At 41.2% G+C, this 27,814-nt stretch overlaps 1 protein-coding gene across 4 annotated transcripts in view; it reads right to left on the reverse strand.

Moving 5' to 3' along the window:
• Positions 1-22,947: 22,947 nt before the first annotated feature.
• LOC6502895 (mucin-12) overlaps positions 22,948-27,814 on the reverse strand; it is a 49,211-nt gene continuing 44,344 nt past the window's right edge. For all 4 annotated transcript variants that reach the window (XM_032455995.2, XM_044717167.1, XM_032455994.2 and 1 more), the window contains one exon: positions 22,948-26,698. In XM_032455995.2, coding sequence (XP_032311886.2) covers positions 25,486-26,698 — 1,213 coding nt within the window. In that variant the 3' untranslated portion in view covers positions 22,948-25,485. The remainder of the gene's footprint in view (positions 26,699-27,814) is intronic.

Consider the following 27,814-nt stretch of genomic DNA (forward strand, 5'->3'; position numbering starts at 1 on the left):
GATTCTGACTCCGGATTGAAAAATTCTTCCGTAAGTTTAAGTTTTCTTTGATGCTCAGACCTTATGCACCTGTATCCTCGTTTACGCCTGTGGTGCCGATTCCTCTCCCGACTCCACTACTTGGGCCTTCAGCTCACTCAGATGTGCCTTCTTCTTCTATTTTTTGTGCCAACGTGACGTAGCACGGCTATCACTGGCGACACGGTGAATTTCGTGTGTACGGCCCGTCGTACCGTGGTGCTAATTTCGCAAAAACTTTAGCCGCTTTGAACAAATGGTGCTCCTTTGTCCACTATGTCGCCAATTTTTAGCAAGCTCCACTCCCGCCTCCTCAGGTTGTAGTGCTGAGTCTTCTCCTGCACCATTCGCTCTATGTGCCTTCGCACCAGCTCGAACACTTCTTGTTGCTACACTGCGTTCTCTAGGGACTTGCTCCTCAATGCTTCTTTGTCATATAATGTGTCTCTGCCTTGGAGTCGCGTGCCAGCATTAACTCTGGCCAGTGCTCGTCCCACGTCCTCTGATCCTCTCCTGCAAACTGGGCGATCATTGTTTTGAACGTCCTGTTTTTCCTTTCCGTAGGATTTTCCTGCGGCTTTATGATGCGAAAAATTGAAACTCCTACTCGTGAACAGGACACCATTAACTGTCACCATTACCATTGGCACCCCGTACCGATCGATAATTCTTTTGCGGATTGCCTTCTGCAGCGTATCGGTTGTGGCTTTCCACATTGGAACCATCTCCCAAAGTTCCAAGCTTTTATTTTCAAAAATACCATCGTTGTGTCATTTTCTATCTTCTAAATAGGATATATGGAAGCTATAAGCTATAGTCGGCCAATGATAGATGGGATTTATTTGCCTCAACTGGATTCTGTACTAACTCCAAACATAATATCTTTAAAAACACTGAAATTGGCTATAGTTGGTTGGGTCCATTCCATATTATAGAGTTAAAATTTTCTAGCTTTAAAAACCCAAAGTCCTTCTAAGAAAGAAGAATATGTGGAAAGTTTGAAGTCGATAGCTTTAAAACTGAGACACTAGTTCGTGTAGAAACAGGCAGACGGACATGCTTATATCGACTCAGGAGGTGATCCTGATCCTTGGTAAAAAATTGTACAACGCAGTGAAGGAGACATCTCCGACCCCACAAAGTATATACTTTGTTAAAATTTTTACCAAAATTATAATACCCTCTGCATAGGTATCAATATCCCCAATAGCTAATTAAAATAATTGTTATCCCATGCAGCCACAAACAAAACCATTTAAAAATAATCATAATATGTACAGCTTTCTGTCTCCCAAATTCGCATGCGCATTGTTGTTTTGTTGTGCTAAACTTACATTTTAACTACACAATGCAGTCTGGAGCTGATGCTACTGGATCTGCTGCGTCAAGCAGGGAGTGGATGCTGCGGAGCCGTGCAGAGGTGACTTGTCAGGAAATGGAAATCCTGCACCGGAAGGTCAAGGCTGCGATGCAGACCGAAGACTTTACCATTCTGACCGAGATCGGATTATAGCGAGATCGGAAGTGATTTCTATTGGAAATTCTCTCAGCTGGACACGAACGTGCACGTTGACATTATTTAACTATGATGTTGCCCTTGATCTTTTGCATAACCGTTTTAGCAGAGATGCGACGAAGTGCGGCGTCTGAGTCGCTGTTTTGGTTGCCTAGAGGATGGTCATTTCGCTCGCAGATGCTCAGCTTCACGATGCTCAACTTTCAATCGCCGCCATAATTTCCTATTGTAGGTTTCTAGTTCTACCAATGCTCCACCCGCACGAGTCTCATTTCCCTTCAATACAGTTTCTGTTGCAAACCCATCCCGCTCAATCAACACAGTTGTGACCCAGGATCGCAATGCTAAGCTAGTGCTTCTGCCAACTGCCAATGTATTCGTTCTTGGTCAATCTAGAGCCCTCCTGTCTTACCGAGATTTATTGGATTCGGTTAGATATAGCAATGCTGCAACTTTCAGAACTGTTGTTAAAGGCCCACCCTTTAATGGGGGGAGGAAGTCGGGCCATGTAGCCACCAACAAAACCTTTTAAAAATAATCATAATATGTTTAGCTGCAGAGGTTGTTATTAGCATTTATTCTTGTTTGTCTGTCTCCCAGTTTCGCATGCGCTTTAATTGTGAGTCTTACTTTGCATTGTGTACAATGTTTATGATTTTAATTGGTACTCCCTGTGCATTTCATTCAAAAGTGTGTCTAAGATTTTTTGTTCTCGCTTATTTCTCGCTAGCTATTGCAGTTTCAGGTCTCGTTTTCTCCTTTCCAGCTGCAGGAATTCATCCACTCTACCATATATCTTTGAGGTGGGAATGCAATGTCTTAGTCACTAGTTCGCAAGGTATGCCGTCGTCTCCAGCCGCTTTCTTATTCTTTAGTTTCCTGATTGCATCTCGTATTTCTCTGATTGAGGGATGCGTGAAAGATATCCGGTTGTTAATGTTGGGCTCTTGAAGCCGATGCACCAACTTGTCCGATGTTCATTGCGAGTTCTGTTACAGTGATGTTTTTTCTGATGGCCATGTTCGTGACGATATATAGTCCGTGCGTCTGCGCTGTTGACTGCCAAGTATCTTCTGCTTCTCAATACGCTGCATGGGTGCTCCCATGGATGATTCGGCTCCGGTATTAGTTGCTGACGTAACATTGTTGTAAGTCGATCGATAGTGTGGGGCCCATTAGTCAATGTAAGTTCAGGGGAGGTACGGATTACGGATTCGTCTCAGTTTTATTGAGATCGCTGATCACTAGCCCGTGGTCACTGTCACTAGACTCCTGACTTTCCTGACTCCATTCTCTAATTGTGCTGATTTGATCTATTTGGTTATGTGGTAATGTCCAATCCCCGACCTTTTGCTTGGTAGACAGAAGCGCTAACGAGCTGTTGACGAGTGACCGCCTCGGCACCTAGTGATGAACTACTATATAAATTTCGGAAAACGTTTCCGAAAGAACAAGAGGGAGTGCAATTCCAGAAGTTTAGAATCGCATGATTTTTTTGACTACAAGCCCAAAAGAAAGGATTCGGAGAATCATCAATCTGGGCGGTTGCACCAACTCTTCACCACACGGCAGCCGAATGTATAAATACCATCTATGTCAACAGAAGCGCCACACCACACTCACCCTCATTATGACCCAAACGAGCGCGTCAGCTGTAGTCAACCACCATAGCCTTACAAGTTACTCCCAGGTAGCAGTAGAGGAACTCATCGGAGCATCCTATCAATGCCGCACAATGCTAGACTCCGGCTCTCAGGTCAATCTAATCTCACAATCGGATGCAACCTGCACCGTCCACAATTTACATCTCAGTCAAGTGAGGGACAACCGCTTCTTTAACAAACAGCCCTCGGATGGGTTATAATCCGGGAACCGGGAGCAGCTACATAACCAGAGACGACTAACACCATCAGCAATCATGCGTCGACAAAGAAGTAACTAGCGATCGACAAGCTTTTTCAGCGATTCTTGTTATTAGAAGCAAAAAAATCGAAGATTATGCGTACGATCTCCGTTTCGAGAAGACCCGCAAGAGCTTGGTAAATTCCAATGTCATATCGATGTTTCTACGCTCTTGAAAAAAAATTTCAGCAAGATTTATGCCTTCGTGACCAATACGTGCAGTTGAGGGACCAGTGTGAATATGACTCGTGTGTCAAACCAATTGACACTATTGCGTCCTGAAACTAGATAGCAGGACCACAAAACTGTTTATCGTGTTTGTCGCTTTAGCAGCAACCAGCAGTGGTAGAAGCTTAAATTATATCTTACGGATTGGACCAACCGTCCAAAGTCAGTTTTTACCCATTCTTCTACGTTTTCGATCGTACCAGTACGTGTTCACTACAAACGTGGAAAAAATGTATCGACCAATTTTGATACATCCAAATTTCCGCCATTTCAAGGTCATTATATGCAGACGAATGACAATGGAACCTTTGTGATACAACCAGCTAAACACCATGTCACATATGATACCATGACGCAAATCATGATCCTGTAACGAGCCGTCCTCCATCGTTCTGGCCAACTTCACCCTGGTCCTTGACAGGGCCAAGACCGCATCCCCCTTTCCTGGAATCTTTGTTTCCTGTAGCCGAGCGCCGTCATTTCCTGGCTCGGGCAGTGCTCCACTGTGGCCGTGCCCCTCGTCGAGCAGACATGCCGGCGAGCTCCGCGCCGCTGTCGTCCGATAATAGCAATGGGGTAGTGCTGCGGGATGAGTCCATGTTGATGCTAGTTGTTTAAAGAAGGCCACCCGGTGTCCACCGCAACGGTTTTATAGACATAATTTTCGCCCGCCTGGAATTGTTTTGTTCTGGTTCCGCGGCACTTTTTTACTTTTGATACGTTTCAAAATCTCGTTCTGCTTCCCCTTGAATTCCTTTTATTCTTTTCTATGCCTGTGGCGCCGACTCCTCTGCTTGGGCTTTGAGCTCACTCAGATGTGCCATCTGGTGGCTGCTTAGCCTAACATCCTCCCCCCTATTGAAGGGTGGGCCTTCAATAACAATTCTGGAAGGGCAGCAGACACATCTTGTAATGGATTATTCCACGGGTTGCGTAGTTGCATTAAGACAATTTAGGAATCGTGCAAGGCGAACAAGGCACAGCAACTTCTTCCAAACCTTTGATCATGCATTGCTCCCCCCAATAGACCGATGTGGGAATCGAGTTCTCGTAACGAGTGCAGGGGGTTCGGAATATTGATTCTTCTCTGCTTATCCTTCTACAAAGGCAATACATCCTCCCGCGGTAGTTCATTGCGTCCAGAAACCACCCATCCAAATAGTGTATTTTGCGCAAGTGGGAGGCAGTGAACCAAATGGATTTGACCAATTGACAAAAGATTGAAGAACAGGCTAGTTCCAATTAACAGGTCCACACCCTGCGGTCTGTGGAAGTTGGGATCAGCCTAAGCTACGTCGTGAGGAATCTTCCATTTCGAAATATCAATTTTAAGGCTGGGCTGACAATCTGAAATATGAGACACTTTAACCGCCTCTAGGTTCGCAGGATATTTGGTTAGTCGAGACTTAACACACACATTAACGGAGGATCCATCCGTAGCAAACTCAGTGCACCCGAGACACAGCATTTGGAGCGACGAAGCTGAAGTTGACTTGCCAGCCGCGATAAGATAAGGTGAACTTGTGAAACAGAGTCCAATAACACTCTGCGTGGCAGGAAGACACCTGATCGACCACGGATGAGGATATTGGAGGTTGGCAGAAGCACTTCAGCATAGCGATCCTGGGTCAAGACGATGTTTATTGACTGGGAAGGTGGGGTAGCAACGGCAACACCAGCGATGGAAGCCAAGCCTCGTACTGGTGGGGAATTGTTAGGGCTGGCGATTGCACGTTGGACAACGAGAAGCTGAACATTCGCGTGCAAAATGGCTATCCTCCAAACATACAAAACAGCGTGTCAGCCGTCGCACTTCGTCTTACCGTTGACTAATTGACAAGGAAATGAAACTTGGACAAGTAGGAAGCGCGTGCGCCAAAACACCATACAGGGCGCATAAAGCTAGACGGGCGTTAATAACGGGTATTCGAAGATCTACCTCGGCCTACTTGGTTAGCTGGTGGATACGCGGGAAAAGAAAAGTCGACGCATTCAAGAGTCCAGCGCTCCAAGAATCATGCCATGGACTCCCAAGACGGAAGGCTGCCGTTGTTTCCGGCGAGAGTCTTCCCACTTCTTCTTCCCACTTGGCTTTTGTGGCAGGATCCAACTTCTGAAAGACAATCTGGATGAGCAAGCATCCTTGGATCTCCTTGGATGAGAGTCCGCATATGCCCATTGAACCGATCCGATAGCTCCCGCAAGGTAGCAACAGACCCTGGCTCGACCACACGAAGCTGCAGGATCTCATTGATGTTAGACTGGAAAATTAAAAGCGGATTGGTAAAACGATTGCGCAATTGGTCAAGGGCCACATCGTAGTTCGCGTCAGTAATTTCTAGCGCTCTCACCGTCCCCAAGGCTGACTCCCGCAGGCGTGAAATGAGAAATAAAAAGGGCGTAGAAATCTGGCCAGTCGTCATAGCCGCCGCTGAATGTTAGCATCGGCAACGATGACAAGGAATGGGCTGGCTTGTATGGCATGAGTGAGATACCGGCACCGTCGAGAAGTGTGGAGTGGGCAGCGATTCTCATGGAACGCTTGGCACCTTCCACCTGAATGTCCACCTGCACATCAGTCGCCAGCTGCGAGATTCTCCAATACAGCTCACTCCCGATCTCTCTAAAAATAAGCTCTTCCAAATCTTCTTGAAGCGCGGTGAACCTTAAACGCTTCTCCACTGACTCCAGTGCCATAATGGTGCCATCCTCATTCCGCGCTGCAGCCATCACCTTATGATGCAGCAGCAGATCACCTCTTCTCTTCTCCGCAGTACAATACCGGCTTGCGGCAGCAGATCCAATAGTTTCACATCCAGACTCCATCTCGTAAATTTCCAGCGCTAGTGATGCAAAACGAAAACCAAGAAATGTTTTTTATTTTCTAACTTATCTTACAATTTAACTTACATACTAATCAAAAAATGCCTAACCAGTAAGCCCCTTAAATCATGTCTTTCTGAGCCCCACTTATTTCGGAGGCCGGGCGGTAAAAAATTAACATTTAAAAGATAATTGGCCCTACGATATGCAAGCCGAACGTAAGATGATCTCTCTGGGGAACTTTAAAGTTGATAAGCCCCAATAACATAGGGCAATCAACGTAGTTAGAGACAATATTATTGACAAACATCAATGCTGCCATAGTGCGTCGATCCTCCAGTGTGCTGGAGATGTGGAGGAAAAGTCACCGGGTGCGGTAAGAGGGTAGAGGATCCACATACATTAAAGGGAGAAGTAAAAACTAGTTAGAGTTTATTTTATTCGCGGGGCTCCAAATAATAGAGTCATATTCCAGCCTCGACCGGACGAATGCGGCATACACACTGAGCCTCAAGTACGAGCTCTTGAACAGGTCTGTGTGCCTCTTCACAAAACCCAGCATGGCATACGCCTTAGGCATAATAGAATCTAAATGGCTGGAAAATTTTAATTTTTTGTCAAAAAGGACGCCAAGATCAACCACCTTCTTTTTTTAATTGCAAGTTGTGATTGCCGATTGCGTAGATTGAGATTGCTTTCAACCTCAAGAAGGGGAAAATTTTCTGAAGTACTTCCTGCTCATCCCATGAATCTTTCGGCTCCAGGTTTAAAGCAAAGTATTTAGGAAAAAGTTCTGAGATGCCCATGTCAGAGTTACTTGCAAAACCACAAGACATGACAGAAGGAATGTCTCAGGATAATTTTTTCCCATTCACAAACCGCTAAAACGCTTTAGGGTTGGATCCGAGGCAAGCTTCGACATCGGAAATATATTGGTTATAGAGAAATTTATTGAGGAATTCAAATTCCCGCCTGCATTGCCGGTACATATGTATCACCAGCTCTTTGCTCCCCTGCCTTAAAAAATCGCTTATAAAATTTTCGAACCCTAACAGAGGCATTATTGTCAATGATATTAAACAGAGCAATTAAAAACTTAGTATAACACTCATTAATCAAGCCATCCGAAAAAATGGAAACCCAATCAAAACTTTCAAAAGCGGTCAATAGTTTAGACTCATTTAAGTGATAATAAGAAATAGGTTAAGGGAAAGGCAAAAAACTAGAAAAAATTCAATACGTATCAACAGTGGCTAATGGTGCATATCACACGGACTTAGTGGTACATTGCCAATTTCTACTTTGCTATTTACGACATTGTTTAAAAATATAAGATCCAGCAGTCTTCGACTATCTCTCGTTGTGAGCGAACGTCTCTTATCTCCCAACAGCGGTTCTCGAACAATACCAATACCAAAACCCAATACATACCTAAAATACGAATTAATAATCTTGAAGCTTTAATATGGCCCCAGGGCCGTCATACTTGGGTGACAATCGGTTCGCACCGCTTGCCATCAGCCCCCCATCGAAAAAAAGAAGACTACCCCATAAACTGGAGATGGCATTTCCTGACCTTCCTCCAACCTCATCTAACAATCCTAAGTATATAATAATTGCCTCCAAGAACACCGAAAATACCAATTCTCATGCTTTGTCGTCCACCGTGCCTTGAAAATGATCTCCAAAAACATTGTGTCAATTTCCAACCTCAGGGACGGAAATTTACTAATGCTAGTAAGAACCCATGCCGATGCTGAAAAGTTTATAAACACTACTGAACTTACTGGTATTCTCCTTATCTCTCTGACATCCCTGATGAAGAAATTGTCAATAAACATAAATCACAAAAAGTGATGGAAGTGTACAAATTTATGAAGTCATACGATGGTGTTTCCAAGCCGAGTGAAGTCATCCTATTAACTTTTGAACTCTATAGCCTCCCAGCTAATGTTGAAATTTCCTGGCACACTATTACAACAAATTCATGTTGAACATGAAGCAAACAGTCCAACAACATCTTCTAATCATAATATTTCAACTTCGCACACAAATTAATCGAATACTCAAAAACATAAAAATGACTCTTCCGACGATTCTATGAGTGATTCATAATTTCCTCTATCCCAGATCTCAACGCAATAATATCCAATTTCTTTTCCCGCTTATATCCAGTACACTAGTACAATGGAGCATGAATAGTTACATTACAACCCTGATGTTATTTGCCTACAGGAAACGCATATAAAAGCTAACCTTACGAATGTTGCTTTTCCCAAGCAATTTACTGCATATTTCTACAACTCAATCGCTAATGCCTATACTAAGCAAGGTGTTAGCATACTCATCCGGAAAGATATTTCTCACAAGTCTATAAGTGGCAGTAATTACCAAATCAATCTTGTCTATTCTTAATGATGGCTCAGCTACCCATCATTCTACCCACAACTTCTTCACGGCTATTGACCTTACTTTAGCCTCCGCATCACTGTTCCTTTTCTGTAAGTGGTCCGTATAAGACTCTCTATATAGAAGTGATCAGTATCCTATAGTTACACACATTCATTTGCAAACCAATCCCAAAAACATTGTCCCTTGGTGGAGTCAAACGCTTCAAGATCTAAGGAAACAAAAGCAATCCCTTTGGTATACTTATACTTGGTAAACGAACCAGGCAGCACTGCTGCTATGATCTCTTTCAGAAAACCCAATGTCCTATTAAAATTTAAATTTAAAATAGCGAAACGAGAATCCTTTGAACGATTCACATCAAATATTAGCCCGTTATCTTCTACTAAAAAGACATGGTCCGATCTAAATCGCTTAATTGGTAACTCCTCATATAGCCAGAACAATTAAGTATAAAGATAAAAAGCTGCATCACTCTACAGACATTTGCGACGCTTTTGGTAACTTTTGGTAGTACTATTCCAAGGACGACAACTTTTCCCACCAATACAAGTCCCACAAAGAAGAAATTGTCTCGCAGGGGTACACAGTAACCAATTTGTCCGCATCTGTTACTGATCTCGACTCTAATTTTACCCGTAGCGAGCTTGAATAACATATGCCTTTCAGTACGCGAAGGGTTAAACTCTCGGTATACTTACTTAACTTAGCGAAGGCTTTCACGTTCAACCGTTCAATCCGAGTAAAAGTAAACAACACAAAATTTTAAGATATAAGCAAATTTGCCTTTCAATCTATGCAGATGATGGCATTATTTTTAGCAAATGTAAGAATACCAATTCACTCAACAATAAGTTCACAGATATTCTTAATGAAATCCAAATATGGGGAAACACTTCCGGTGGTACCCTTGCTGTAAATAAATATATACTCTTTCATATTTGCAAAGAACAACAGTGTACATATCCACCATTATTTTTTAATAACATTGACATAGAACTTGTACCTCTCTTAAAATTCTCGGGCTGACTATCGATAATCGACTCACTTTCAAACAACGTTGTATAGAACTTAGGATAAAATTTATCAATAGGCAACATTATAAAATTCTTAACATCTAAGCGCTCATTAATTCACCCCACAACACTTATACAAGCGACGAGAGCCCTGATGCTATCTAAAATCGAATATGGCCTCCCTATTTACGGATGGTGTGCGCCATCTAACCTAAATAAGATCTTACCTCCTTATTACGCTTCTGTGAGACGGAGTATTGGCGCCTTTCCAACGACCCCAACGAAATGCCGAAACCGTATTTCCGGATATTAAAACCAGAGTATCCCAAAACACTTATTCCATAAACACTCCAGTCTTTGCAAGGACTACGAAGTGGCCCTGAAGCATCGAAATTCAATGATCAATTCACAATACGAAGATGTATTCAGTTTGTGAAGAGATACAATATTGGAAAGCCTTACCGATGGAATAAAGTCATCCCGTCTCCCCCCATTCACTCTATGTTCTGAAAAAATCTAGGACACCAGTCACAACATTTAAGCAGCTATTCCAAGAAGTTACCATAACTACTCTGACCGGAAATGGTTCTATACGGACGGATCTAAGTCCGAAGCAGTGGTAGACGAACACGAAATAATTATTTCGTGGGGCCTACTACCTCACCACTACTCGGTTTTTGCTGCTGAAGCAGTAGCCATTATAAAAGCACTTAAAGTTGCCCTCGAACTAAAAGAAAGATATATCATATGCAGGGACATTCTTTTCACCTTGCAAGGAGTACAAAACTTTCACAACAACAGCAACCTTCTATGTGAAATACGCCGGGCGGGATATGTTTCTCGCTGCTTGGCGGCCGGATTAGGGCACGAAGGGCCTACCTACCCCGCAGGACACGCCCCCGGATGCCTTCGCCACTCGCCTCCAAACAGCTCCGCAGGCTCTATGATAGACCAGGGGTTTTGGCGTCGCGTCTTCTTTAACTCCAGGTGATACGCTGTGCATACGCCCCAGCGCCTGGATCAGGATTCTACTGACATTCCCGGGCTGGCTATCCCTCGCTTTACAGGATCACACCTGGTTTGAACGGTCAGGAGCAGGCAAGGCGTACGCCAGGCTGACCCGTCGCTACTGCTAGCTACCCGTGCATCTAGTTCAGCGATGCACCAGGATTGTGTCCGGGAATAACTCAACCCGACTCGTTTTACCCTTGGGCTTCAGTTTTGCCGCGGATCATCGATCCTTTCCTTGATCCGCCTCTCTATCGGCGGGCTTTCTTTACTGCCCCCGTTTGCCCCACTTGGGCCTCCGATCCGCATTGTTATTGTGCCGGTCATCGGACTTTGTCCAGATACCCCGCGCCCCCTCCTGGTCATTCCCAATGCATTTCTGTGTTTTCTGCATTCTTCTAAACACAGCTGCCTATTCGCGGGCCGCTCCGTTCCTACAATCTTCGAGCGCGGCCGTGGAGGCCCGCCCGGGACCGTTACGTTCCACGGTGCTGGTGCCTCTGCCCCCGCTGCTGCCCCCGCATGCCGTCCGTGCTCGACGCATTTCTCCTTTTCCGTTCTTTCTAAACACAGCAGCGCTGGCCCGTCCGACGCCGTCGTGCTAGCTTGCTTGTTTCATGGGATTGGTGAACATTGCTCGGTAACATGCCGAGGGACTCCGGGTCCCGAGACCAAACAATGGAGCTCAGTTGAAGTCATCAGCTACCATCAGACCTTTCGGGTCCTCCACTTTAGGAACTGAATGATAGATACTGAATGCACTATTTGGTGGGATATTCGATGCAATGATGGTAAAAGGGCCCTGAATGCCCTGTATTGAAACGGCTAGTTGATCTAGTAGACGGTCGACACTCGAAAGGCAGGGATCTGCGGATGGCGATGATCACACCGCATCCCCGCTCACAATGGGTGCTGGATGCATCACGGTCTTTCCAAAATACTTGAAACAATTTGGGCTTAAAGAACTCGGAAGGACTAAAGTGGCTATTAAGCCACGTTTCAACGAGAACGATTACATCAAAATCACAGACTGAAGAATTCAAGAGCACCAGGCGGGACTTGGTCCTCATTGCGGATTTATTTTAGAATATAACTTTTAGACTCTTATTAGAATTCGGCGGTTTGGTAGTAAGTGTGATAGCACAGGCAGGGTCCTGATGCAAGTGGCCGCAAAGCCCAAACGAATAGCTTCTAAGATAGCCAACGAGAACACACATAGATTATACTTAATCTCCAAATTGGACCTATTAATGTCCAATTGCCGTGCGAATCCAGTGGCAGGTAAACAAATAGAGCGATTATAGTCTGGAGCGACCACGCGCAGCGATGCTCCACGCTCCGTTCAAAAATGTAAACAAACAATTTCTCCATTCGCCACAAAGTGAGCAGGAGCGGTCAGATTCCCAGTGGACAGCCCGTCGAAAAAAGATAAGAAGATGGACAGAGAAGGAATCGCAACATTGCGATTTCTAACCATTTGTTGTTGCTGGCGATTCAGAAGCGAAGATTAGATGTAAACAGCCCATCTTGGAATCAGCTGTTGTTGTTGGATGAAATAATGCAATGATGAAAGCAAAAAATCAGAGGAAGTGAAATAAGCTGCACCGGTTGCCATAACTGCCAGCGTCAATTGTTGTTGGTGCCGCAAAAATAGAGAACATGATGACCAGTCGAAGAATGTGAAGAGGAAGAAATAACGGATCCACCGGCGCCGCATACGGCGGGGGTTTTTGAGACAGCCACAGTCAGTGTAATCTTTATATTTCCAGCACTAGTAGAATTAGTATGGGTGCCGCAACCTACGACCCCTCTGAAGTAGCCATGCATTCAGTCGAACTTTAAAGAGCATAATCCAATTTCGCCATAAGGCTCAAGTTAAGGGATTCCAGACCTTATAATTATCTTTTAATTAAGCTCATCAATTTTTGAGTTAGAGTCGTTTCCAATGGCGCAACATTGCCACAGTAAGTTTGGAATGTTTATTAGAAGTTTTATAGCCTCAGAGGGCATACAACACAGGTGCTATGATAGGCACGGCGGAAAATCGATGAGCACCAAACGGCCTCACACCCACGAAGCTGCGTAGCATTAACTTCACTACTGTATGAATCTCTTTAAGAAATCCGGGCTTGCCAGCACTGCAGCATCTGCCAACTGTGACTTTTCGCAGAATATCGTTCAACGACATAATTGTAGGCTGAGTAAATTAAAAAGAAACTCACCGTGGCCGTTTGTGTTTGAGCTCGCCCACTGAAAGAGCGTTGGAATCGCCTTTGTCGCTTTCTTCTACTAGCTCGTGTTGGGGCTCCGACCTTTAATAGGCCATGTAGAATCCATGTACTTGGATTGGAGGCAGCTAAAGCTGCGCGTTGTCTATGTTGTTATTATTATGGCGCAAAAATATGAGATGCTTTTTGGCTAGAACGCAGCCTCTAATTTTACCTTCTAAGTTAACAGTAACTTGTACTCTTTGGTCGCTACCCCAAAATCCCTTACAACAAGTAGCCATGGTTCCTGAACTAGAATTATATCGACTCAATCTTCAATCAGTAAAAGCAATTGCGAAGCTGAGGCTGCTTTACAATGGTGGAGGTTTTTATGTAGAATCCGTAGGGACATCTGCAAGTTTCCCCTCCACCATGGTAACTTTGACCTCTTCGTCGTTGGAGAGTTCGTTGTCGTGGTCTGCTATGAAAGAAAGACGCGTTCTGCTATACTGTGAAGCATCGATGCGTCAGTAGCCGTCTTCGGTGTCGGAAGCCTCAATCTCTGAGGGCAATTCCTCTTGAGTATCGGCTGGGTTGATTTACCTGGGAGGCCGGGATCTACGTCCTTGATCGTGGTCTGCTCGGGACGTCCCGTCAGCTTAAAGTAACAAGCTTAGCTCCCTCGTAGAGTTCTTCCAGCTCTTCTACTGCCGCTTTATATAGCTCTGCGGACCGCTTCGTAGGCTATGGCTTCGACGCTGCCTTGTAACCATCCCAAGTCTGGTATCGCTCCTCTTTGACTTGTGGTCATGGCTAATCCTTTGTGGGTTTGGGCGCTATTCCATACTCCGGAGGTACGTTCTTCGCCATTCCACTTTTTTAAGCCATTCCTCAGAAATCCTGGCCTTTTTTACCCTTTCGTGGCTTGGCTAAAAACGGGACCTCCTAGACAGTGCCTAGTCAACTTGGTCGGACAGGTGGGCTCGATTGTCATCTGCCTTCGAAACTAGGCCAAACTCCCTCGTCAATGCCAGTTTGGGGGGGCTTGTAGGAGATCATGACTCCTTTTTTTGATTGTGTCTGATCTATTTTGTCCATAGGTGGGCCCACGACCTGCGAAGAAAGGAAAGTCCACCGGGCGGAGATCGACGACATACGGGCTTCTTAGAACAGGGACTCAACAGGAACCTTTCGTTAGAGACTGAGCAGAATTAATATACCGGGCCCCCAGCCAGGCTGACTTTCGATTCGAGTCGAGTGACACCAGAGTCCGGCGCGGTGCGAGATGTTTTTTTTTGCCATAGAAGGTGGTGGGAACTGTAGTTTGGCAAAGAGAAGAGTGCAAGTCTACTTGTTAGAGGCAGCAACACAAGCGCATCGTTGGCACCGCTTACGGCGGGGGTATCCGCTAAGGAGAAGCTTACAATGGGGTCCTTCGCTATATTCACAGCTAATCTTGCTGTAAGGTCGTTCGCTATCCGCAACCAGTAACCCATTTGGTAGTCCCAAACTAGGCATCCTGGGAATCATCTTTTACACTCTTGGGACCGAAATGAAGGAAATAATATTCTCAAAAAAATGGTAACTCCAATTATATATTTAATTCTATGCATTGCAACCAAACGACCATTTTCTACTCCACAAACAGACCCGATTACCCTTACACCAATGAAAAACCGTTACGAAACTATCGTAGAAACAGTAACTTGAATTTCGATAACCACAGCAAAATATGTCACGTGGCGGTGGAAATGGATACATTATACATTAAGGGGAGGCAATCACCATCGAGGCCGTTTTGCCCAAAAACATACCTATTTTGCACAACATCGTCCAGGGCCTAACAGGGGATGTTGAATAATTGATGACCTAACATCGTCAGAAACGCGGCGCATCGAACATTGTTTGAAACCTTGCGTAGAGATTTTTCGGAGTGTTAGACGATCAGTACGTGAAAAAGATGATAGAGATCATTAAGAATATGTAGAAACAACAAAGGGTGATATATCGCATGCTGAAGAATCAGATATCAATTTTTGACACCACCATAAACATCATGCGAATGACAACAGCGAAGACGCACAAGAGGATAAAGGCCGTGGAGGCAAGTTTGACGAAAGCTTAACTCGGAACTTACGAAACAGGTCTCGAGTTGTAAAATGTGGGTTCAGAGATAATATTTACTAGTTCAGCCACATCCAACGGGTTTAAGGCGCAATATTTAATATATTATTATATATTCGAGCAGAGCGCACAAAAGCAAACTAAGTTTTACATTAATCTCGGTAGAACAAGTGAAGCAGGTGATCGCAAGAATTCAGGCTCATCTACCATTAGGCCGACGTCTGCCCTCCACACATACTGCCAAGATTTTATGTCGATTGGCCACAATACGAGCGCAAGAAATCGAAACGATGCTGATATACCACACCAGCACACCGGCGGAACATGGTTCCAAAGTGGCGCTGATTGACGCATAGTTTCATACCCCACGCCCAAGGGGGCCGTGAGATTAAGGCAACGCGGCAGGTGCTCACGTTAAACATATCAGACTTTCATACCACACCAGCATACCGATGAATTTACAGTATTCCACTCGGATCCAATTTCAAGGTCTATAAAAGAAGGGCTATTTAAACAAGCGGTAGCGGTATGCCAGCCGGAATCAATCGGTAACCCTAGTTACTGGGGCAAGATTGACGGAACCTCATGGATTTGATGATTGATTGACTCATGGACTTTCGGAACACAGGGCCATTAATGATGACTTGTATATGTTCCATAGACAGGGACCAAATAACAATCAAAGTGGGAAGTGCATAGTACCAAAGTGACGGTGTTAGGAAGAGAATAGCTCGATTCGTCGGAGCGTCGACACCTCCTCAGTGTATTTCTCTGTCATTCCAGGATCAGACTCTTCATAGAGTGCTGATTCTGACTCCGGATTGAAAAATTCTTCCGTAAGTTTAAGTTTTCTTTGATGCTCACACCTTATCCACCTGTATCCTCGTTTACGCCTGTGGTGCCGATTCCTCTCCCGACTCCACTACTTGGGCCTTCAGCTCACTCAGATGTGCCTTCTTCTTCTTTTTTTTGTGCCAACGTGACGTAGCACGGCAATCACTGGCGACATGGTGAATTTCGTGTGTACGGCCCGTCGTACCGTGGTGCTAATTTCGCAAAAACATTAGCCGCTTTGAACAAATGGTGCTCCTTTGTCCACTATGTCGCCAATTTTTAGCAAGCTCCACTCCCGCCTCCTCAGGTTGTAGTGCCGAGTCTTCTCCTACACCGTTCGCTCTATGTGCCTTCGCACCAGCTCGAACACTTCTTGTTGCTACACTGCGTTCTCTAGGGACTTGCTCCTCAATGCTTCTTTGTCATAGAATGTATCTCTGCCTTGGAGTCGCGTGCCAGCATTAACTCTGGCTCGTCCCACGTCCTCTGATCCTCTCCTGCAAACTGGGCGATCATTGTTTTGAACGTCCTGTTTTTCCTTTCCGTAGGATTTTCCTGCGGCTTTATGAGGAAGAGAATATTGAAACTCTTACTCGTGAACAGGACACCATTAACTGTCACCATTACCATTGGCACCCCGTACCGATCGATAATTCTTTTGCGGATTGCCTTCTGCAGCGTATCGGTTGTGGCTTTCCACATTGGAACCATCTCCCAAAGTTCCAAGCTTTTATTTTCAAAAATACCATCGTTGTGTCATTTTCTATCTTCTAAATAGGATATATGGAAGCTATAAGCTATAGTCGGCCAATGATAGATGGGATTTATTTGCCTCAACTGGATTCTGTACTAACTCCAAACATAATATCTTTAAAAACACTGAAATTGGCTATAGTTGGTTGGGTCCATTCCATATTATAGAGTTAAAATTTTCTAGCTTTAAAAACCCAAAGTCCTTCTAAGAAGAAGAAGAATATGTGGAAAGTTTGAAGTCGATAGCTTTAAAACTGAGACACTAGTTCGTGTAGAAACAAGCAGACGGACATGCTTATATCGACTCAGGAGGTGATCCTGATCCTTGGTAAAAAATTGTACAACGCAGTGAAGGAGACATCTCCGACCCCACAAAGTATATATATTCACTTTGTGGAGTCGGAGATGTCTCCTTCACTGCTTTGTTAAAATTTTTACCAAAATTATAATACCCTCTGCATAGGTATCAATATCCCCAATAGCTAATTAAAATAATTGTTAGCTCATGCAGCCACAGACAAAACCATTTAAAAACAAGAAAGGAAAGCTAACTTCGGGCGGAGCCGAAGTTTATATACCCTTGCAGTTGAGTCGCACTCCGCTAGGTGGCGCCACGCATCTTATATTATTAGATATATAGCGGATCGTATATAGTTCACCGATCCTTATGAAATTTGGCATATCGAATTATTTTGCCCAAAGAGGAACCCCCTTTGAAACTCCCATCATTCTAACTTGAAAAACAAAGAAGTTATAGCATTTCCGATCAAGCAGTTATATGGCAGCTATAGGATATAGTCGGTTGATCCTCATGAAATTCGACAAATCAGATTGTTTTTCCCAAAATAGAATCTGTACCAAATCCCATCTTTCTAACTTAAAACACCAAAGTTATGCCAATTTCGATCAATCAGTTACATGGCAGCTATAGGATATAGTCGACCGATCCCGGCCTTTCCGACTTATATACTGCCTGCAAAGGAAAGAAGGATGTGTGCAAAGTTTCAACTCGATAGCTCTAAAACTGAGACTAGTTTGCGTAGAAACAGACAGACGGACAGACGGACATGCTTATATCGACTTAGGAGGTGATCCTGATCAAGAAAATATATACTTTATAGGGTCGGAGATGTCTCCTTCACTGCTTAGTTAAAATTTTTACCAAAATTATAATACCCTCTGCAAGGGTATAATAATCATAATATGTACAGCTGTCTGTCTCCCAAATTCGCATGCGCATTGTAGTTTTGTTGTGCTAAACTTACATTTTAACTACACAATGCAGTCTGGAGCTGAAGCTGCTGGATCTGCTGCGTCAAGCAGGGAGTGGATGCTTCGGAGACGTGCAGAGGTGGCTTGTCAGGAAATGGAAATCCTGCACCGGAAGGTCAAGGCTGCGATGCAGACCGAAGACTTTACCATTCTGACCGAGATCGGATTATAGCGAGATCGGAAGTGATTTCTATTGGAAATTCTCTTAGCTGGACACGAACGTGCACGTTGACATTATTGACCTATGATGTTGCCCTTGATCTTTTGCATAACCGTTTTAGCAGAGATGCGACGAAGTGCGGCGTCTGAGTCGCTGTTTTGGTTGCCTAGAGGATGGTCATTTCGCTCGCAGATGCTCAGCTTCCCGATTCTCCACGTGCAATCGCCGTCATAATTTCCTGTTTCCTGTGTAGGTTTCTAGTTCTACCAATGCTCTACCCGCACCAGTCTCATTTCCCTTCAATACAGTTTCTGTTGCAAACCCATCCCGCTCAATCAACACAGTCGTGACCCAGGATCGCAATGCTAATCTAGTGCACCTGCCAACTGCCAATGTACTCGTTCTTGGTCAATCTAGAACCCTCCTGTCTTACCGAGATTTATTGGATTCGGTTAGATATAGCAATGATGTGACTGCTGCAACTTTCAGAACTGTTGTTAAAGGCCCACCCTTTAATGGGGGGAGGAAGTCGGGCCATGTAGCCACCAACAAAACCATTTAAAAATAATCATAATATGTTTAGATGCAGCGGTTGTTATCAGCATCTATTCTTGTTAGTCTGTCTTCCAGTTTCGCATGCGCTTTTTCTTTATTTGTACCGCATGCGCTTTTGGGAGCTTTGGTAGAGCTTCTGCGTCTATGCTCTTCGTTATGCACTAGTATATTCGGCATAGATTAGACCGGCTGCTGTGTTGGTTTTTGGGATTTAACTGACCCATAATAAATATTGAAATCGAAATTGGATTTGATTATTTCGGCCGCTATCAAAAAGCTGATAGCGTTTCAATAATCAAACAATCACATTTACTTTTCGAATAATTAAGGCGAATTATGTGTGATGTTAAGTCGGCCAAAATTGCTTTATTAATATTTAATTCTTCAGATTTAATTTCGCTGACCACAATATTAATTTATTGATAATTATAAATTAATTTATTATTAACATGATTATCAATTTCCATTCCTTTCTTAGGTCAAAAACTCTTTCTAAACATTGTCCCTTGCTTAGCCGTTTTACAAGTGTATTCATTACTAGATCACCATAAAACCTTTTTTCATATTTTATAGGTAAGGGAATGGTTTCCATCTCTGATAATTTAAATGACCATATTTCTTGTCCTTACAGAACTGTTCCAGTTAGCGCACAGGGACTCTTTATGTATGACGGAATGATGTATGCAATGTAATAAATTATCAAATTGTCCAACAAAACCATTTTTCCTACCAAACGTGGCAGGAAAATGTAGATTTGCTTCCGTACACACGGAAAATTTCTATATTCATCTACAACTTCTGTAATGCTTACTAAACCAGCTGAGTCTGCAATAGATACGTTTTGAACATAGAAACAGCTTAAGATAGCCATGACTTTTTTAATATATGAGATTAAAAACTCCAATTTAATTGACGAAAATATTGTTTAACCACCTAAAATAAATTCAATAAAATTATTTCGAGATTTTTCTTAAATCCAAAATTAAAACATGTTATGATCTACTGATTTCAACAGGAAAATAAAAATCTTCCATAGAAAATTGTTTGGGGAAAAATCATAGAAGACCAAAAATTAATGTAGAAAATCTGAGATTTCAACTTTGGATGAGAATTCCAAAGATATGGTAACTGCTAGATACCATTTTTTAATTTTAGTTGGTACACATACATTTCAAAAATGATTTCTACTAGAAACAATGATGGTCATCTTTATTACACGGCCTACATAATTCAATATATGGTAAAATTTGATCAATATCTTCTCTTAGGTGTACCGCGGAAACTGTGGGTGATAGAACCTATGTTTGTTCTGGACTTTGGTTCAGGGGAACTTAAAGGTTATGGAGCAGGTAATATTATACGTGGAGGAAAAAAAAGGTTGGAAATTATCGGCCAGTGTTATCAAAGAAATATAGAGAGCGAGATTTTTACCGATAAGGCTTTACTTTATTTTTAATCATGTTAATTTAATTGTTTTTTCACAAACAAAATATAGGCAAATATAAATAAAAACAAGAAACAAAAGCTATCTTCGGGCGGAGCCGAAGTTAGGTTGTGCTATTTCCGATCTTTCAGTTATATGGCGGCTATACGATATAGTCGGCCGATCCTTAAAAAAATTGGCAGGTCGGATTAGTTCCCAAAATGGAATCTGTACCAAGTCTCATCTTTCTAACTTAAAAATCACCAAAGTTATGCCAATTCCGATCTCTATATGACAGCTATGGGATATAGTCCGCAAATCCTTATGAAATCTTGTGGATAAGATACTTTGGCCAAATATAACATGTGTCGAAAATCCTACGTTTCTACGCAAACAAGTCTCTCAGTTTTAAAGATATCAACTTGAAACTTTGCACACATCCTTCTTTTGTTTGCAGGCAGTATATAAGTCGGAACGGGATCGGTCTACTATATCCTATAGCAGTCATATAACTGATTGATCGGAAATGCCATAACTTTCGTGTTTTAAAGTTTGAAGGTTGGGGTTTTCTAGGGATTCCATTTTGGGCAACCGATCTGCCAAATTTCGTAAAGATCGACCACATATATCCTAAAGCTGCCATATAACTGAACGATTGGAAATGGCAAATCCTTGCTATTTTTAAAGATGATTGGGGGGATTTTAAACTTTTATATTAGAAAATTGATTTGATGGTGAAATTCTTATAAGGGTCCGCCAAATATATACGATCCAAGATATATAATAATATAAGCTGCTACCTAACTGCAAGGATATATCAATTTTGGGCTTGACCGAAGTTATCTTTGCTTTCTTGTTTTTCTATCCATCCTATAAATAAATACTATTATTTTTTTGTACTTAAATATAATTTTTGTTTTACATATTCCAACAAATTATGTAGGATTTAAAACCTGAAAGCGGTAATTAAATTGGTTAAAGATATTACTGTTTGTTTCGTTACTGTTCTGTTCCATCGCCGGTGTCGGGGATCTTAGATCCGCGGGAAGAATGCTGGTTTAAATCATTAAACAACCTATTAATGTTCCCTGGTACAAGAACCGCGTGACAAAAACAGAAAGTTGGTTTTACATTGTAGTGAATCCTGCTGAAGGTCTCAATATAGGAGCAGTACGTCTAGAATACATTTACGGGTTATAGTTGGATCAAAGTTCTGCTGGTAGAGGAGCTAGACGCCGAGAACGTAGCTGGCGGCTGGAATAAGTAGTCGAGGGATACTGGAGATTGTACTGAACCAGGAGTAGCTTGCTGAGAATAGAGTTACAGGTTAAAGAGAACCACAATTGTGGTAACAAAACTACATACATTGTTCGCTGTTCGAGTCTATTTTTATTCTAGATGTGAAGTTCATTTATATATTAAATATTTTTGTATCTTATATACTAGCCATTAGTAGGAAAATGTCAAGTGACATTGAATGTCGCTTGGACAGCCTGTCCTGGATTCAGTTCGGGTTTCGACAGCCAGGCTAGTAGATCCATCTCGCCCGGATAATAGATCAGTTATTAATGTTGTTACTGCTTAATCGGTTGATGGTTCATGCATTCCCTGCATGTTCTGCTATTTCAGTTTGCTTAGGGCAGCAACCACATTTTGAAAAAAAATCCTCCACGATATAGGCATTTTCGATATAATTAAGATCAATAAAGTTGAAACAATAACTAACGTGATTTGATGCGGCTTCTTTTAGTCATTAAGAAGGGTTCTAGAAATGAAGCAGGGTTCTAAAAATGAAGCAGGGTTCCGTATCTAACACCTAGCTCATTGTCACAGAAACATCAAGGTTGCACATTTTTAACACCACCTCATATGCCGCACAAAAATTGTGTCGTTCTCAAACAAAAATCTACAGGCGGCAGAAATCGGTTTCTGGTCGTGGCCTGCTCAAGGTATATTTCGCATGTACTAAACGCAACGTCATGCTAAGCTGGGTTGTGCCCATAGTTTTACGGCACGACTTCGCTAAGAAGACGTAATCATTCCTTTTACAATAATAACATTATGTTTTGAACCACAGCGCCAACAAAAAGTAACCCAGAAGATATTAATAAATTATAGTGAAAGAAAAACTAATTAGAATAATGTTTTAAGATACTGAACAGAAAGAAGTAAAGTAATATTTTGTGACATGATTGAAATAATTAATACTCATTTACCACCGAACAGTACACTGTATTATTGAATTATTGTAATATTGAATTATTATTAAGTTACTGAATAGTTTAATATTTATGCACATTTGATCACGAAATAAGGAAAACCTCGATCCCTCCGAAGAGCAAATAGTTTTCCTCTATTGTAGATATCAACGACGATAAATAGAGACTATGACCTACCCTAAAATTAAAAAAATTAATATATAACATTTATTGGAAAAAGTCTGGTTTAAATAAAATAGGATAGAAATGAAAAATTAGTCATTCATTTTAACATTTTAACTTAAAGAAAACAATTCAATTTATCTTTTATAAAGTGATTCCAATATAATTATTCTCTTTTTACAAAACAGTATGTGTAATAGAAAAACACAAAACACATAACTTATTAGAGGAATGAAGCTTTCACAGGTATACGCATTTATGAATTTTTGTGCATTTAAAATAGAATTTTTAGGTGTTTACATATAGCTAGAATATTAATGAACTTTTAAAATTATATTTTGTGTCATACTTTATGTACATTTATGTCATAAATATTTCCTGCGCCTTAAATTTGTCTCTTTTCTATACTTACATTTTAACTTTACAAATCAATATAACTATGTATATCCTTATTTTCTAAACTAAACTTATTTTGTATACTAAAAGATAATTTTATTTAAAATAACTAAAGTGCTGTTAAGAGCGACCAGATTTATATAGATTTAAGGGGTTATATATGTTTGGAGGAACATTTGTTTGGTTGTTCATCAGAATGTTTCTGTGAAATAAGTTTTAAATTCAAATTTTTTATTGTTATTTAACCCAATTACAGTATATTTACACTTCACGTCTCCAAGTTAGTACCTCCCGAATTGGGTCATTCAAGCTAGAGCTTTATAGATTTTTTCCAATTTAATTTTATAAATTCTTTATAATAAATGATAGCTAGAATGGAGCTTTTACACCTTTTTTTAATTTAAAACTAAATTAATACAATTAATTATATGCAAAAAATTCATCATCAAGATAGTGCCCAATAGTTACCTTTCTTAATTTTTCAGGGACATCAATCAAATTTTTTTTACAACAAAAAAATCGAAGAAAATGGATTTAAAGGAGCTTTTCAAAATTTAAGAGGGATATTGCTCTTAATCAGATAAAAAAGAGATTCGCCCTAACTTTGACGGATTATTAATTTTGTATGTTCTGGAGTGGCGCTTTGCGTCATATTTTCTTATGAAAAGAAAATAAAACTTGAGCAAACCGAAATATTTAATTCAGGAAATGCAAAAAAAGTTTCATCAACACAATTGGGTCAGATGTGTCATAACATGGAGATGTGTAAAAAAAAAAAATACAGACAAGCTACATGGCCTTTCCAAACTGAAAAATAGAATTTATTTAAGCTTATTTTTTGCTGGCTTTATTGTGTGCACATTAGACACATCAAATTCTTGGGGGGCGCTAACGTAGTGACGCACCTTATGGATTAAACAAAATTGTCACTTTTGATTCATAATCATGATTTCAAAACTGTAATTAGAATACAATTTGTATGCCAAGTGCTCCGCAACAGCAGTGGAAGTTCGATGGATCGCCGCAAACATACATATATTTGTTGAAACCAAAAAATTAGATGTGCTTTTTCACAAAGTTTTTTTTTAAATATTATTATAAAATAATACACAATTTAAAATTTTAAATTTGTAAATAAAAAAAATCGTTTTAAATCATTTGTGTTGTAAATTTCTAGTTCTAAGCACAATTTGACAATTGGAATTTTACTATGTTAAATAACTCCCGGCAGAACTGTACAGTTAAATTTATTTTTAATGCTCAATAAAAAATATATTTTTGCAAGGTTTTTGTTAATGATCTAGAAAAGTCATCGGCACACAATACATTGATATAATTTAAATGCATTTGTATTTAAAAAAAAAACCGACAGTTTGGTGCTCTGTATGCGCGGCAGAGCTGCGGAAAAAAAATCTATGCTTCTGACATAGGGCTCTGCCGACTACTGATCCAGATATATTATAAATATATTTTAAGGGGGCAGGATGGTTTCTGAGACTGAAAAAAAAACAGATTTTTGAGATTTTTTTTTTCATTTCTGAGTGAATATAATTATTTCATTTTTTTACACGATACATGGCTATATGTAGAGAGTATCTAGGAATTTTTTTGTTAAGAAATAATTATTATTTATCCCGTGACGGGCGGAGTCGCTTCAAAAAATTATTATCTTGCGGTGCGTAAAGTCTGGCCTTACAGTGTTATCGAAAAAAAAAAAATTGAATTGATTTACTTAAAATATTAGTTTCTTGTGCGGATGAACGAAACCATTTTGAAAAATATGCGATTTTGACTTTTTGGTGCGGTTGTAAAGTCGGAGGTACCATTTTTACATAAAAATTAGCCCATTATTTTGCCCGTAAAAATGGTAAAAAAAAATTTACAAAAAAAAAGCGTTCGTTAATCCGCAAGTATTTATTGTATTAAAGATGTGTGAAAAATTTTATTTAGATTCGAGCATTACTTTTTGAGTGACGTTACGCACCGACTTGAAAAAGTTTTTTTGAGAAAAACGCGTCTAAAGTTTTAAAAGCAATTGGAAGTATATGGATAGAAAAAAACAAAAAAATTGGTATCTCAGCAAGTTGAAGTCTCAAACCATCCTGCCCCCTTAAGCCATTAAAAATTCATTTAAGAAATATCCAAACATATATAACCTCTTAATGAGTTTACAATTATAAATGTCAACCCAAAGGTTGAAAATATATCGAGTCTTCACCTCTTTCAAAAATTTTATTTATTTAATTATAAGTTCATTATTAACACAAAAAGTTAATTTTATAAATTATAATATAATTTTGTTTTTATTTTACAAAAGCGTCACGCTTATTGGTGTTATTCAGGCTTTACATGGTACTAGGTCGAGGTAATAAGGATGATGAAATGTAAATTGGAGGTGGTCGAAATTTTTAAAATTCCAACGTACCAACGTGGTCGCTCATAAAATAAATTATTTGCTTATCATCGACTTGGGGCGACTGATGGCACTGGAGATAAACCTATTACACCGCCAGAAACTGTACTAAGACCAACGGTCGCAGCACTTGCAACAATTCCCATTGAATGGTCAGTTTCCTTCGTGCTAACAGTTTGATGACTTAATGAATCGACAGCAATCATATGCTGAACTGGAATGCCTATTGATACCGCTGGACCTGAGTTTTTACCGACTACAATACCTGCTGACAGTTGTGTTAATGGTAGTTGCTGTTGGATTTGGGATGACTGTGGGACCCCAGTTGAACTAACAACACATGTTTGTAGTCGGTGTTGGGATGGTGTAGGTCCTAGAGCACTGACTGTAGGAGGAGGATCCTTGACTCGTAAATGAGATGCAGATTGAGCTGCATAAATATTTATTGCCTTTTGTCTTTCTTCTGCTTCATGGCGTAGCGCAGCTTCCATAATTGGGTTGTAGCGAAGAATGGGATATGGGTCACGATAGGGATCTATACCCCATCCAGGTGGAGCTGAAGCACTAAAATGTGTAATAGGTCCACCAACACCTAAAGTGGGTGGTAGCATTGCACGTGCCAGATGCGGTGGTGGGGGCAAACCATGTCGACTTGCAGCTATAATATTAGCATGATGATGATGGGCCGCTGCAGCTGCCGCATTTGCTTGAGCAACGGCTAATGAGGATGAGTGATATCGAGGGTCTCCTGCAACAGCTGCCGAAGCGCGCATTAACATAACTTCTTGCTCATCTTTTGTACGAGGATGTTCCTCTTTTATCCGAACTTCTGGGTTAAGATCTCCAACATTACGCAGTGGTGAGCGGTCCCGCGCAGAGGCATTTACAGAAACCATTGCCTGAACTGTGACTGACTGCTTATTATTTTCGTTAATTCTTTGCTGTTGCAACATCCGCTCACGTTCCAATTCACGACGCTCAATTTCTCTTCTTTCACGTTCACGTTCTTTACGATCACGTTCCCGTTCCCTCTCTTGCTGCTCTCGTTTTAATTTTTCCTCTTTTTCTTTGCGTTCACGTTCTTCCCTTTCTCGTCGTTGTCGGTCACGTTCTCTTTGTTCACGTTCGCGAAGTTCACGCTCGCGCTCTTCCACTTCACGACGCGCACTGTCAACCCCAGAATCAGGTTTTCCGGACCAATTTGTAGGAGCTGATGATATTGAAGGATGATATGCAACGTTCCGTTGCATATTATTGGTTCTAAAAGGGAAATAAAAAATGTATTAGCCTTTGGTCCAAACTTTTGAATTCGGTTTAGAGTTTGTGAGATTACTCTAAGGATATCTTGGTAACGAACGAATCGCACGTAAGTCTCGGACAGCAAGCGGTTATTCGCACCGAAGCGGTACCTCTAACATATAGCTTTACATGCTCCGCACTCCCATACAATATTGCCTATACACTTTCTATCACCCAACTCAATCGAGCTTCAGACCGATAAAAGGTGTCTTTTAAAACGTACCGAGAATCAGGCTATCTGGGGTCTGAAAACTAAGCTAGCTTAGTCTTGAATGGACGGCTCAGGGTAGTTGGTAACCCTCCGATCTAGGAATCCCCTGTTTTCCGAAGCTTTTGGGAACAACTGAAAAATTTAGGGTAACTTTTCTGTTTTCCTTGTAACCAGAGCATGCAAATAACAGTTAATCGTTTCTATTTGTTAAAAAAGAAGTTTTAATTATGGACCCATTGAAAAAAAATGTCAGAAAAAACATTTAGATTCGGTTTTTCAGTCTCACTCAAAGAAAAACCGATATTTATACCCTTGCAGATGGTATTATAATTTTGGTCAAAGTATATAGACTATAAAGTATATATATTCTTGATCAGGATCACCTCCTGAGTCGATATGAGCATGTCTGTCTGTCCGACCGTCTGTCGCTTTCTTCGCAAACTAGTCTCTCAGTTTTAAAGCTATCGATTTGAAACTTTTCGCACATCCTTCTTTTGTTTGCAGGCAGTATATAAGTCGGAATTTCCGGGATCGGTTGACTATATCTTATAGCGGTCATATATTTGATTGATCGGAAATGCCATAACTTTGGTGTTTTTTAAGTTAGAAAGATGGGACTTGGTACAGATTCTATTTTGGCAAAATAATCCGATTTGCCGAATTTCATAGGGATCGGCCGACTATATCCTATAGACGCCATATAACTTAACGATCGGAAATGGAACAACCTTAACTGCAAGGGTATATCAACTTCGGCTCCGCCCGAAGATAGCTTTCCTTTCTTGTTATACCCTTGCAGAGGGTATTATAATTTTGGTCAAAAGTGTGCAACGCAGTGAAGGAGACATCTCCGACCCTATAAAGTA

This window comes from Drosophila ananassae, chromosome XL (assembly GCF_017639315.1).
Source record: "Drosophila ananassae strain 14024-0371.13 chromosome XL, ASM1763931v2, whole genome shotgun sequence".
Classification (NCBI taxonomy): domain Eukaryota; kingdom Metazoa; phylum Arthropoda; class Insecta; order Diptera; family Drosophilidae; genus Drosophila; species Drosophila ananassae.